Raw genomic sequence first — 12,936 nt, 5'->3', positions numbered from 1 at the left:
TAACCTTCGATTTTTGGACAAGTTTCAACCTTGTTGGCCTGGAAAGGGAAAAGGTCAAGGTGCTAGACTGCTAGCCATGGACCCCATAATGCCCCAAAAGGCCATTTGGGTGGTGGAAACTATCGATTTTTCCCAAAGTCTTTAAAATTGATCCAATTTGTGAATTAGCGTTCAATTTTTGGATAATATCCAGCCATTTTGGACCCAATAATATAAAAAGTTGGGATATTTTCCATGAACCCCCACAAATTTAAGGTACAACTTTTTTTTTTCTTTTTTTTGAGGAAAATTTAAGGTGCAACTTTGTGAGATATTAATTCCAACTTAAGTTAGTTTTTTTTGGTTAACTAAAAAAATTGTTTAGAAGGGTAAAATGCTCTACTCAAATTTTTTTAACCGAAACACCTCTTCCCGATTAACAAAAATGAACCCAGATGCACTCAACTACAATCTGCCATTCTGCCCCCACATTAACAGCGAACAATTTCCTGTCATTTTCTCAATTTAGCAGTTACATGAAGAGAACCACTAAATATAAAAAAGCAAATTAAGTAGCAAAAAAAAGGGGCCAATTTCTCCGATTTCCACATCTCATTCCCAGTTTCCCACAAATCTCACTAATCACTATCTCCCAGTTATTAAATTTCAACAAAAAATTCTGGGTTTTGATTTTCAGACCATTTTCCTTTGATTTGCAATGCCGGGTCTCGGTTATCAAACCGAGATCTCTTTTGCCGGGACTTTTGTTAGCAGTGCTATTGCTGCTTGCTTTGCTGAGGTAATTCAGAAATTCACCATTTTTTATCCACTTTTTTTTTAATAAATTATATATTTTTGTTGTGGAAAAATGGTGTCTATTTTTAGTGTGGTGATTTGAGTAATATTCTTTGTTGTTTTCTTGCTTTATGGTTGATTTAGAAGGTTTTAAGTTGTATTAAATGCGACAATTTTCCATTGTTTTGTGTTTAATGAAGTGAATTAAGGGTGTATCATGGTTTGGGTTGCTGTGGATGTTAATAACTTAATAGTTTTCTGTTGCTGTGAAAATTAATGCGGAGAATTTCATTTGTGATCATCTGTGATCTATGTTACTCAAAGTTACCAGTGTCGGTTGAGGTTAATTTTTGGTTATTTTTGGTCTGGAATGCCTCAAGTCTCAATACCCATGTCACTATGTCTATTATTGAACACAATTACGGATATGAAATGAAGAGTTCGAGTAACACAGGATGTGATATTGAATATAGGTTTATTTAGCCAATTGGGTGATTGAGATTTGAGAAAATGAGATGCTTGAGACTGTTGATTTTATAGGAGCATCTCTTCGCTACTGCATTTTATCCTAGCTGTATGTTTTCTGTTATGATTTAGCTTGATGGCTTGAGCTACTTTAATCTGTCTGTGAGTGTCACTTATTCATTACTTAAAAATCAGAATGCTGAAATTTGGGTTGTAAGGGAGTAGTGTAACCAAAACATGTTGCATTCTTTGTGAAATGTGTCAGTCATGGCAAAACAAAAATCAACTGAATTAAATATGTTGAACATCACTGTAGAGGTGGCACGTGTGGGTCCTTCACCACTCACCACTGTAGGGATGGCACGTAGGGGTCCTTCATCACACACCACTGTAAGAATGCCTCTATCGAGACTTCTACCTAAGTGAGTATCTGGAATGAGGGGTGGGCTGATATTAAGATGTGTTACCCTTGCAATTGAAAGAAATTGTTTCCTTTAGACACTTCAACTGAATAACCCTAACCATATTCAAGGCATACTGAGATGGTATGCTGAGTTTTCTACTAATTTTGTATTTTTTGGTGTGATTGGACTAATCTGCAGTTTTGTACGTTGCCATTAGACACTGCTAAAGTGAGGCTTCAACTCCAAAGGAAAGCTTCTTCAGCTGATGGAGCTGTTTCAGCCAGATATAAAGGCATGTTGGGTACTATAGCGACTATTGCAGGGGAAGAGGGTTTGCCTGCTCTCTGGAAGGGTATTGTGCCAGGGTTGCATCGCCAATGTCTCTATGGAGGCTTGAGGATTGGCCTGTATGAACCTGTGAGTTTGAGATATATTTTCTTATATGTCATGTTCTTTACCTTTATCTATCATAAATTGATGCATCTTTCATCCTCCCATCCTGCAGTTCAAGATGTTTATTATTGGATCTTATCTCTTTGGAGATTTCCCTCTAATCCAAAATATACTAGCTGCTCTCTTAACTGGTCAGTTATTTATCAGTCATCCAAGCTTCTTAAACCACTTTTTAATTGTGTTCAAAAAATTATAAATGAATCTTTGCTAAACTAATGATATTTTCATTTTCTAACTATCTAGCTGGCAATTTATCTTTTGAACAGGTGCAATTGCAATAATTATTGCCAATCCAACTGATCTTGTTAAAATTCGACTTCAGGCTGAAGGAAAATTGCCACCTGGAGTGCCTAGGCGTTATTCAGGAGCCCTGGATGCTTATAGTTCCATAATAAGACAGGTAATTCCCTGAGAGAGATTACTTCTCATATTTATTTTGGACTCCGGCCTGATCAATGAATCTTATGCTACTAGGAAGGGCTTTCGGCGCTATGGACTGGGCTTGGACCCAACATTGCCAGAAATGCAATCATAAATGCTGCTGAACTAGCCAGTTATGATCAAGTGAAACTGGTAAGTTCACATTGTCATCTTAGGTTTAGCAACTTTAGGTTTAGCAACTTGAGATTTCTTCTTCTGCACTGTTCTCTTATAGTTTTATGCATATGCAGACTATATTGGCGATCCCAGGATTCACAGATAATGCACTTACTCACATCCTGGCTGGTTTAGGTGCAGGGTTTTTTGCAGTCTGCATTGGATCTCCCGTGGATGTGGTGAGCTTTCTTGGCGCCTGCACTAAGTAATTTTTTCTATTTGAAATGATACTGTTTTGAGATTATTAGTCGGGCTCTGATAATTTCATCTAATTGATGAACTAATTAGATGGTAAGTGTTACACACTTACACTATGAATTATGATAGTCTCGAACTTCCGACTGTAATTACAAATGTAAAACTAGCTCTACAAAATATGTGCCAAAGTGATTGTGGGAGTACACCGAAGTATAATAGGTTACAGAACAGTAGTAGTCGAATTACATAATTTGTGCAGCAAAGTAAATCCATTCACAAAATTATCCCTTTTTTTTTTTTTTAACATCATGGTGTAAATGATTTTCCTCATATGAATTTCACATCATTTGATAATATGCATATTTGATATACATAAAAACTTACTGCATTCTATAGTGAAGTTCTATTTAGATATTATGATGACTTAACATACCTGATGGCCTTATGGGCTAGTCACTCTATATCAGCATGGATTGTCTGCTTTTCTTATTAAAAGGTTGTTTGTTGTTTCCAGGTAAAATCTAGAATGATGGGAGATTCAACATATAGAAGCGCGGTTGATTGTTTTGTCAAGACGCTGAAAACTGAGGTACATAATACTCTTTGAATTTCCATATGGTACCATAGTATATACTTAAGAGGGAAAAAAAAATATTATGGTGACAAGTTTTTAGGTTTGATTTTCCTCTTCATTATTAGTTATGCTGTTTCTGCAATAAGGCGGTGACATATGGCTCTGTAGCAACTTCTTCATTTAGTTGTGACTCATCTGGTATTTACAGTCTTAATTTATTATTATGCAGGGACCAATTGCATTTTATAAAGGATTTCTCCCAAATTTTGGCAGATTAGGATCATGGAATGTGATCATGTTTTTGACATTGGAACAAGTAAGACTATCTTTTAGTGCCTGTTTTATGTATTTGCTTCATTTGTTCGAGTTATGATCGTTTGCACTTGCCTTTTCTTTTATTCAGTTCTGGTCTATTCTCTAGATTTCTCTCCCCCATTTCTTTCTTATGACAATGGGTTCTTCTCTTTTGAGCACTGGTCTGGTTACTTATTTGCTTTATGTTGTAGCTATTATTATGCAAAACTTTTGCAGATACCTCCCCTAAATTCTAAAAGCAAAATACTTTTAAAGCTATTTTTTGGTACTTTTTTGCAAGTATTATCCTAATCTATAAGCACTAAAAACTATGAAGTTAATGTGGAGTGTGCACTTGGTATGTTTTGGTAGTAATTTATCACTCTTTCTTATGTCTATCTTCCTCCATAGTCGTACCCTACAGCATCACACCTACTTCCCTACTGGAGTATTCTTATACTGTAGGAAATTCCATTTTGATGAAATTCCATTTTGATGAAATTACCATTTTTCCAGCTATTGATCTTTATTTGGATCTTAAATCCTTATCCTTGAAGCAATTTTGACAAAGTCACTATTAAACATACTGGGTCTGTTATGCACATCAGCACATGTGATTGTTTGTTTGTTTTTATTTTTTTTTATAAGTTGCTTACATGCATAGGTGATTAAAGGGGAAGTGGAAGTGACTCAGCATGTATCCATCCTGAAAGTTGCATATTTGAAATCTATGTGAATGAATTGCTTAAATTTGTTTTTCTACCATGAGTTAGTTGAAGAACGTAGAAAATAGGTTTGTAGTATGCTTTGTTGTCAAATAAGTTCAGACTTCCAGTCACACAAATATGCCTCAGCTTGGTATTGTCTGATTCATAAAAGAACTTAAAAATGTATCAGATTGAAACCTTTTGACCTTTGAAGTCGCCCAGAGGAGTTACTTTCTTATCATTTTGCATTTCTGCGTGATACAGGTCAAGAAGATATTGCGGGGGTAGGTGACTACGCGCAGTACTACCTCCATTTTTCTTCATCATCGACACAGCCATGCCAAGAAATGCAAAAATTACTTCAACGAGTTTTTCAGCTGCCCCCTTGATTTTCATGGGAGATTGTTAGCTATACAGCTGCTCGCGAGAAGTTAAGAAGGAACAAGTTAAATTCCCATTAGTATGCATTGTGGCATTGTGCTGACAGTAGTCCCATTAATGTAATGTGCTACTTGTAATTTTGCAGCTTATAGTTATAATGTACTCCAAATTCTTTTGTTATGCTCTATGTATTTGTATAACATACCTCACTTGCCATTTGTACTGCTATTGATTTTTCAAGGAATTGCTCATTATAACATCCTGTTCTTGATTCTTCAAAAGCACTTGATGTATAACAATTTATGTGCTCCGTATGTGGGCATTTCTGAAAACTAGTTTTGATATTAGAACATTGGAGCTATTGGTTTTGGATAAGACCCAGGTTAAACTTAGAAACGGATTACCTCTTAATAATATAACAAGTCGTCCTTTAATGAATAGAAAAGTCACCTATTAATACGACGACACTGGTTTCAGACAAGTTTTTTTGAATAGAGAAAAACCAAAATCTGGCAGAAAATCAACTCTTATTCTTCTGATAAAGTGATGAACCAAAATTCCACTCAGTTACAGCTGAAAAAAATAAACAGGATTCCTTCAGAATCAGTCCTACCATATTTTACAGGCTAACTAATCTATAGTTACAACACACATCCCAAATCCCATCAACTATTCACTTCTTGGGCACAAGATAAACCCGAGCTTTGACTACAGAACCATTGCCCAACTTAAATCCAGGGCTTACTGGGAACCCGACAACCTGACCTGGCGGGACTTTTCCTCCAGGATACCTCACTACGCTCTCCATGTAAGCCGGGTGAAATTCAGCCCCTCGACTTGCCTCAAAGTGGCTTGGAGGCGGGTCAAGTGAAAATGCAAGCAAATGGAGCAACCAAACTGCCTTGGCTAACCCAAGGAACTCAGTGTAAAACGGGGTTCTCGGATGGGTTCCATTCAGAAGTTGGTTCCTCAGGTCCAAATTGGCAAATAGGGATTCTTCCATCTTGGGATGAACTATATCTTGGTACTTCTTACTACAAAAAACCCCAAACGGAGAACTAGGCAAGATACCAAGCAGCTCCGAAGGGTCCATTGCTTTCATATCTCGAAACTTGGAGAAGCATTCAGTCCGGAACTGGGAAGGGTTTAGAAGAGAGAAAAGGGTGCCGTCCATGTAGAAAGTTTCATGATCAAAGCCTTGGAAGATCTTGCGGAGGACATAGGATTCAAGGGCATATTTAGTTTGATGTTGATGAGGGTTGGTACTTGTAATGGCGGTTGATCCAGTGGTGGAGATAGCGGCTTCAATGGATCGGACAGCAGCTGAGAGGTCCCAGTGAGCAGAGCGCATGAGAGACAGAAGGTAAGACGTGAAAGATTTTGAGGAATCTCTCACTTGCTTCAATGTTACTTCAAACATGTCTGGTGTAGGGGAAGTTGGAACTGCATATGCAACAAAAATGAAAGAACGTAAATAACTTTGAAAATCCCTTTCAGAAAAACACTTTTTTTGTTGGAGCTACATTATGCATTAAATTATGGAAATCAAAATTAAAAAAAGAAAAGAAAAAGTTGGTCTTATTGGACTTTCTTGCTTTCACTTTTGATCATTAAACCCTTTTGAAAGATCAGCAACTTTATACTCCATCATTGCTCTCAGATTCTTCTTTCTTACTCAACAGACTTGATTTATCCAGGATATTCTCCACTCTACAACTTTTGTCTATAGTAGATGATATGTTGAGTCGAATGTGACGAATCACTAATAGAGATAGGACCTTATCTACAATTTTCCTATCTCGGGTAATTTTAGAATACAAACATACTTCGTACCTCGTATGAGATTCGATCAAACAATCTAATCTCGGAGATTGTTCAATTGGTTCCTATGCCTTAAAATAGATCAATGTATGTGGAAAATTTACCTTGATTATAATTTGCCTCTATTGTTTGATCATTTAATTCATAAATATTGCATGCAATACAAAAGTATACTACATCAACTAATAACTTTTATCTTAGTGCAGTGACAATTACTTCTAATTTGGCCTAAATATTCATACAAATCTTTGCATCATGCTATACGTCAAGCACAGAATTAAGAATCCATTCATTACGCCTCTACCCCAAAGTACCTACCAAAGGTTGTCACTTTTTTTCAACAAGGTATAATAAAAAAGTGTGTACGCATTTTTCTCCAATTCACATTCCCTTAGCCGTTATAGTTCACATAAAATAATAATAAAAACGTTGCAAGTAAATAAAAACGAAGGAAGTAAATAAAAACGAAGGAAGTAAATGTTGTACTAGAATCATTTACCTTGATGTTGTAGAATGAAGTTACCACCACCTTTCTTTCTACTAGACAAATTAGACCTCCCATTTTTTTTACCATTACCACTTCCACTACTCACAACAACACTCAAACAACTCACCTTTTGTCTCAACTCCTCCAACTCCACCTCTTTTGCTTTCACCTCTTTGTTCAACTCCGCCATCGCCGCCTCATACGGCGCCACAACTTCACTCACCGTCTCCGCCGCTCTCGCAACCACATTCCTTTTATCTCCGCCTCTTTTAAACCTCTCTCTCAACACCCCCATTCGCCGGAGCTCCGCCACCACCTCCGCATCCGCCACCCTCATTTTCTCCGGGTCCCACGGACTATGCGCCTCTTGTAACTTGGCATACGCCTTTTTCATCGATGAAATTGAGTCAAACACTTGCCCCATTATCATCCAAACATCATTTTCTCTCTCCTCTCTTCCCCAAATTGCAGCATTATTGTACCTTTTACTCTGTAATTCTTCCTCTGTTTCTCTTGCATCTTCAAAGATTTCCCCGCTTTCTTCTTCTTCATCGGTAGAAGAGGAATTGTTGTTATTATTGTAGCATTGTTCATCTTCATCGTCGTAATTTTCTGGGTTTGAGAGCTTTGATTTTAATTGGTTTTTTGAGGGGTGTAAGAATCGATCTGGGGTCATATCAACTTGGTTATGAAATCTGTTGCTTCCTAAAGGGTGGAGTAAACAAGAAGCTGTTACTCTTTGGATCAGATCAGAGAAATTGGTCACCTTCTTTGCCATTTCTAGAAAGAGAAAGAGCAGGAGCAAGAGGAGAGAGAAAATGAAGGAGAGTTAATGGGTGTGCAGAGTAGAGGGTGGAGTGAACTAGTGAAGTGGGGAAGTTGTGGGTTTCGAGGAGTATAAAAAATGGATAGTTATATACTCTCTTCTTTCATAATATAGTTATATAGTTAAATGAAGAGTTATATACTGTTTTTTTACGGTATTTAAGAAATAGGAAGAAAAAGTGGATGAAGTATATTAATAAAAGTAAAACGTATAATTATAGACAAAAATTAGAGAGAGGAAGGAAAAAAGTATAAGGGATGTGCAAAATTAAGGGTAATTTAAGAAGTAAAATGAATAATGTTAAAAAAAGTGAGGGTATAATGGTATTTACATACAATCCAAAAATAGAAACAACAACAACATTTTGAATCTCCAAAATAGGAAAACATAAACTATATTATGGAACGGAAGGAATAGCTTATATTAGCTTACGTTTACTTTAATTCAAGCAAGTTCCAGTTTATCACATTCATGTATAATTCCCGTAAGCAAAAATTGTAAATTATGTACTATTTGTAGTATAATTTTGTAAATTAATCAATAAAATCACTCTATTAGTATAATATTTTTGTAGTAAAAACAATAATGAATTCCATACCTAATAAAAAGTTATTGACTTTAACTAAAGGTACAAATATGAATATGGGGTGATAAGGTGTGGGACAAAATTTTGGCAATATTATACGAAGTTGTTGATTACCCATATGCTTGTATTAATTGTTTATATATGTGTAGTACTTTTAGAGTATTGTGCCATTAAAGGTTGATGATTATTTAATTAATTAGTTTATAATTGACTAATAAATGGCCTTTAGTAAGATATAAGAATATCACTTAATGACTTTACTAGTCCCCTCTACTCGTGGAAATTTTTATGTAAGGTTCCTTGTTTTATTAGAGACTAGGAAATTTTGCACAATTTGATTGACACAAAATTAACTAATTATATTTTTATTGATTAGTAAATTTAAATTATAAAAAACCTATTTAAATTGTAAAAAAAAAAAAAAACTATATTTGAGATGATTCCAACAAGTACTTATATTACTCGTATTGTGTTTAATTTTATATATAAAGTGACTAACATTGACTTTGGTAAATTTAGATTTAAGAGATGGGATGAAACCACTCTAATAATTATAACCAAAGGACACCTTAAAGTTCTTAATAAGACCCCGAGATGACAAGTTGGTGATAAACACATATTGTTGCTCATAACTACCAAATACAACATAGTCAATAAAATAGAGTAAACTCATTCTTGGAACCTTATAGACCTATTGATAAGCCATTTATGGTTCTAAACCAACTAATAAGGCCTCGGGGGACACCCCATACATTTACTTTACTTTTGAATTTTTTTTAAATTTGGCCCGAAAGTGTGGGTTATAACCTTCAATTTTAGACAATTTTTAATGTTTTTGGCCCCGAAAAAGAAAAAGGCCAGAATGCTCTCCATGGACCCCATGACACCCCGGAAATCATTTAGGTGTTTGGAAAAGTCCATTTTTCTTTTAAACTGTCAATTTATCCGTTAACGTTCACGTCTCCTTTCATTAACTCAAGGTCACTACAAGACTTTATATGACCAACTATTGGTCAAATATGGTCCCAAACAAACATTATATGATCTCGGGTTGCATCCCCTACAATCCCGAGAGTTGTTGACGACGTGTCTCGAAATCTTCGAAAATGGTCTAATTTCGTGTATTATAGTCTTCAGTTTTTATTTTTTTTTTTACCTTTTTGGACCCGAGAAGATAAGAGGTTGGGTAGCTTTCCATAGACCCCACGACACCTCGGGTATCCATTTGGGTGGCTAGAACCTTTCACTTTTCCATTAAACTTTTAATTTTGCCATTTACAAATATGCCTCATTCCACTAAATCAAAGTCGTCAAGAGCCTTTACGTGACTAACTAATGGTCACATAAGATCCACTCAATATTATATGATTACAGGATGCGATTCATACGGTTTCGTGAGTTGTTGACATCGAGTCTCAAAATTTTTGAAATTAGTCAAATTTCGTGTATTATAGCCTTTAAATTAGGCTATCCGAGAACATTTTTTTATATGACAAGATTATGCATCGTGGTTCTTCACTTCTTCTAAAGGTTCCCAAAGAAACTCGGGAGACCTATTTGGTGCCCGAAAGCATAGATTTGAAGTTAAATATGTAATCTTATCATTTGTGTATTAGAAGCAATCAATTTAAACTTCCTTTATTCTTTTAGTATTGGAACATGAGGGGAGTTGTATAATGCTTCCCAAAACACATTTGTAACCCTCAACATCTTTATTTATAAAACTGTAAATACAAATTTAAAATCTGCAAAAATGTAGATTCAAAATAAATGAAACAAAATGTTAATTTTAGTAATTTGAATTTTAGGTACAATCTCTAATTTGTTCCAGTGATTCGATCTCCACTTTAACTTTGACTTGTTTCATGGTCTGACTTGATTCTTGATCGAGGGCCGTCGAGGATTGGTCACGATCGAAGACAGTTGATGCAGAACTTTGACTTATTGTTGATGTAGACCTTTGACTTGTTGATGTATATCTTTGACTTGAATTTTTGATTGAGGGTCGACGAGGGTTGATCTCGATCAATGACTATTTAATGTAGAGGTTGAACTAGTGATGTTCTTGATGATTTGAAGTTCTTCTTTCCTTCGTGTTGAGGGCCATCGAGGCTTGATCTCTTCCACGGGTGATCTTCTAGAGTAGAACGACACATCGAATGCTTGTTGTTGTTCTTCTAGGTTTTGAGATGTTTTCTCTGGAGAGGTTTAGAGTATTTGAGAGGCTTTCTCTGTATTTGATTCTCCTTGTTTCCTCCTCTCCCCAAATGAAATAGAGAGAGCTCTATTTATAGAGTGTGTGACTCCTAGGGTTAGGATTATATTTGTATTGGGCTTTTGACTTGGTAATCGTGACCCATCTATTATGGATCAACCCATTTATTAAGTTTTAACCCTCAAAATAAACCTATTAAACTAAATTAAATAAAATGGGCTAATTTAATACATTTCACCCAAATTAAATAATTTAAATTAACAGTCAAATAACCATTGAGTCAACAATTTAACTTTTGACTTATATATAATATCCGATGTGACAATTATATATATTTTTTGTGCCTACAACAACATATGTAAGTAAAAATTATAAAAAGTTTATAAAAAGTTGATATTTAAAAAGTACTTTAAGAAGTTACAAATTCCTATACAATTATATTTTTCCTTGTATATAAATCGTAATTAATAGGCAAAAAAAGGGTGTGTGAATAGTAATATGATACGAGTACAACTATATATATTAAAACGGAGGAGATATATAAGCTTACTCAAGGTATCCCATAAACGCCTTTAATAGCAAACACAAAATGACTAAAGTAGCCCCCATTTTGAGGTTCAAGTGTGCAACCATGCAAGTAAGAAACGAGTCCACAGGGTATGGGACCAATGATTGTGACGAATATGAAGAACAAATTCCCTATCCAACCTAACAAATAACAATGGACAAATTTAGCCACTCGTTAAAATATCTTACACTAGTACACCCTTCGAAATTATTACAATTAATGAATATCAAAACCCAACTAACTTAGAAAATATCTTCATTTCTAAGCGTACTAAAACCTTATCCAATAACAACTTTGCTCGATTCATATCATAAGATCAAAAAATCTTGAACGAAATAAGAAAAAAAGGAGGAGAAATGGAGTATTCGAGGATGCCAAATAGGAGTGACACACACTTGAGCAAAGAGGAACAAGCGAAAATAGAGGAAGAAACCAAGGAGTATTTTGATGGCTTAGCTCCTAAGCGTCACACTAAGCCTCAGCGTAGCGAGTATTCCACCAATTATGTCGATGTTAATAACAACGATTCCTCCGTGATCCCTGAATATGTGGAGTTTCAACGCCTCGAAAATGATCAAGAGGTGCTCATCAAACTTGATCTTATATCATGAAGTAGTAATCAACAAACATATACACAAAATATGTTAATCATTCTAACAATATTTTTTTTTCTATTTGTTGCAGAAAAAAGAGTACAATATTGAAAGCCAAGCAAGTGAGGAGTTTGTTGAGACAGAGTATTACAAGGATCTGAATTGTGTGGATAAGCAACATCACACGGTATGTAAGTGCGGAGTTCATTTGTTCATTGCTATTGAGAATTCATAAAATCGCGCAATGGTTTTCCATTATGTCATGTTCATTATGAGCTTGGACAAGAAACCTATGAAGCCTTGTTAACTTATTAGCTAAAAGTAGTTGTGAATTAGGAAAATAATATTCAGAACGTTTGTATGATAATACTAAAATTAAAATGTTTCTGAAATCCAAGTATGTAGTTTTTTCGAGGGGAAAAATTATGTTTAATAAACATAGATAATAGATGGATCTATATAAGGATGATATTAGATTGAATTTGGAATTGAAAAAATTTGTTAGTGTTGGATAAATCTTAAGAGTAGTATAATCAACTGATAAATATAGTGTATGTATTACAGACAGGAAAAGGATTCATCAAGATGGAGAATGCCAATGGGAAATCTTACTACATTGCTCCTGATCTTGACCTCACCCATCATGCTTCTTCCCAGGGAAATCCAGCAACTAATGACTGGATACCGTCTGCAGATGATCAGGTAACCGTGGAAACCTGGACCAAAACACTATCTTTGTTACGTTCAGTTATATATCCAGGTTTTAAATTGAAAAATTGCAACTGATACAGGTCACTCTCGCTTTTGATAAGCCAAAAAGGAGCGACAACTAAGCTGCTATCTCTTGCTGCTTGTGCGAGTTCTGAAGTAGAATTTAAGTATGATTCAATGTACCTATGTATCTCAATAATAAGATTATTTACCTGGACACTTATGTTATCTACCAGTTGCATATTAACAGTTTTCAGTTCAAGGCACTACAGGAAATTCTGT

General features: G+C 35.2%; 3 protein-coding genes across 4 annotated transcripts; 2 read left to right on the top strand and 1 right to left on the bottom strand.

Moving 5' to 3' along the window:
- Positions 1–95: 95 nt before the first annotated feature.
- LOC110688329 (mitochondrial uncoupling protein 2-like) lies at positions 96–5,157 on the top strand. 2 transcript variants are annotated; one of them, XM_021865067.1, is made up of 9 exons: positions 96–778; positions 1,842–2,060; positions 2,149–2,227; positions 2,363–2,496; positions 2,571–2,669; positions 2,768–2,872; positions 3,406–3,480; positions 3,695–3,781; positions 4,731–5,157. In XM_021865067.1, exons 1-9 carry the CDS (start codon positions 698–700, stop codon positions 4,752–4,754), a joined length of 903 nt encoding a protein of 300 aa, XP_021720759.1. In that variant the 5' UTR covers positions 96–697; the 3' UTR covers positions 4,755–5,157. The 2 variants fall into 2 exon arrangements, with proteins under 2 accessions (XP_021720759.1, XP_021720760.1); XM_021865068.1 differs by having other exon boundaries at positions 686–778; positions 1,861–2,060.
- Positions 5,158–5,357: 200 nt separating this feature from the next.
- Positions 5,358–8,086, bottom strand: LOC110688328 (protein GRAVITROPIC IN THE LIGHT 1-like). The gene is made up of 2 exons (XM_021865066.1): positions 7,168–8,086; positions 5,358–6,290 (listed from the first exon to the last, which is right to left on the bottom strand). The coding sequence occupies exons 1-2, from the start codon at positions 7,931–7,933 to the stop codon at positions 5,521–5,523; spliced, it is 1,536 nt and encodes a 511-aa protein (XP_021720758.1). The 5' UTR covers positions 7,934–8,086; the 3' UTR covers positions 5,358–5,520.
- Positions 8,087–11,563: 3,477 nt separating this feature from the next.
- Positions 11,564–12,923, top strand: LOC110688327. The gene is made up of 4 exons (XM_021865065.1): positions 11,564–11,931; positions 12,035–12,130; positions 12,508–12,645; positions 12,735–12,923. Exons 1-4 carry the CDS (start codon positions 11,707–11,709, stop codon positions 12,774–12,776), a joined length of 501 nt encoding a protein of 166 aa, XP_021720757.1. The 5' UTR covers positions 11,564–11,706; the 3' UTR covers positions 12,777–12,923.
- Positions 12,924–12,936: the final 13 nt, after the last annotated feature.

The sequence above is a fragment of the Chenopodium quinoa genome, unplaced genomic scaffold (genome assembly GCF_001683475.1).
Source record: "Chenopodium quinoa cultivar QQ74 unplaced genomic scaffold, ASM168347v1, whole genome shotgun sequence".
Taxonomy (NCBI): domain Eukaryota; kingdom Viridiplantae; phylum Streptophyta; class Magnoliopsida; order Caryophyllales; family Amaranthaceae; genus Chenopodium; species Chenopodium quinoa.
The sequence above is the reverse complement of the archived record's forward strand: the minus strand, read 5'-3'. Positions and strand labels throughout refer to the sequence as shown.

What these genes read in the sequence shown, in the direction of transcription:
- LOC110688328 (XM_021865066.1), bottom strand. Translation starts at nt 7,933, where the DNA reads ATGGCAAAGAAGGTGACCAATTTCTCTGATCTGATCCAAAGAGTAACA. An exon ending in CTTCATTCTACAACATCAAG is followed by an intron (nt 6,291 to 7,167) that starts GTAAATGATTCT and finishes TTGCATATGCAG; the next exon opens with TTCCAACTTCCCCTACACCA.
- LOC110688329 (XM_021865067.1), top strand. Translation starts at nt 698, where the DNA reads ATGCCGGGTCTCGGTTATCAAACCGAGATCTCTTTTGCCGGGACTTTT. An exon ending in ACTAGCTGCTCTCTTAACTG is followed by an intron (nt 2,228 to 2,362) that starts GTCAGTTATTTA and finishes TCTTTTGAACAG; the next exon opens with GTGCAATTGCAATAATTATT. An exon ending in TTGGATCTCCCGTGGATGTG is followed by an intron (nt 2,873 to 3,405) that starts GTGAGCTTTCTT and finishes TGTTGTTTCCAG; the next exon opens with GTAAAATCTAGAATGATGGG.
- LOC110688327 (XM_021865065.1), top strand. Translation starts at nt 11,707, where the DNA reads ATGGAGTATTCGAGGATGCCAAATAGGAGTGACACACACTTGAGCAAA. An exon ending in GCCTCGAAAATGATCAAGAG is followed by an intron (nt 11,932 to 12,034) that starts GTGCTCATCAAA and finishes TATTTGTTGCAG; the next exon opens with AAAAAAGAGTACAATATTGA. An exon ending in TACCGTCTGCAGATGATCAG is followed by an intron (nt 12,646 to 12,734) that starts GTAACCGTGGAA and finishes CAACTGATACAG; the next exon opens with GTCACTCTCGCTTTTGATAA.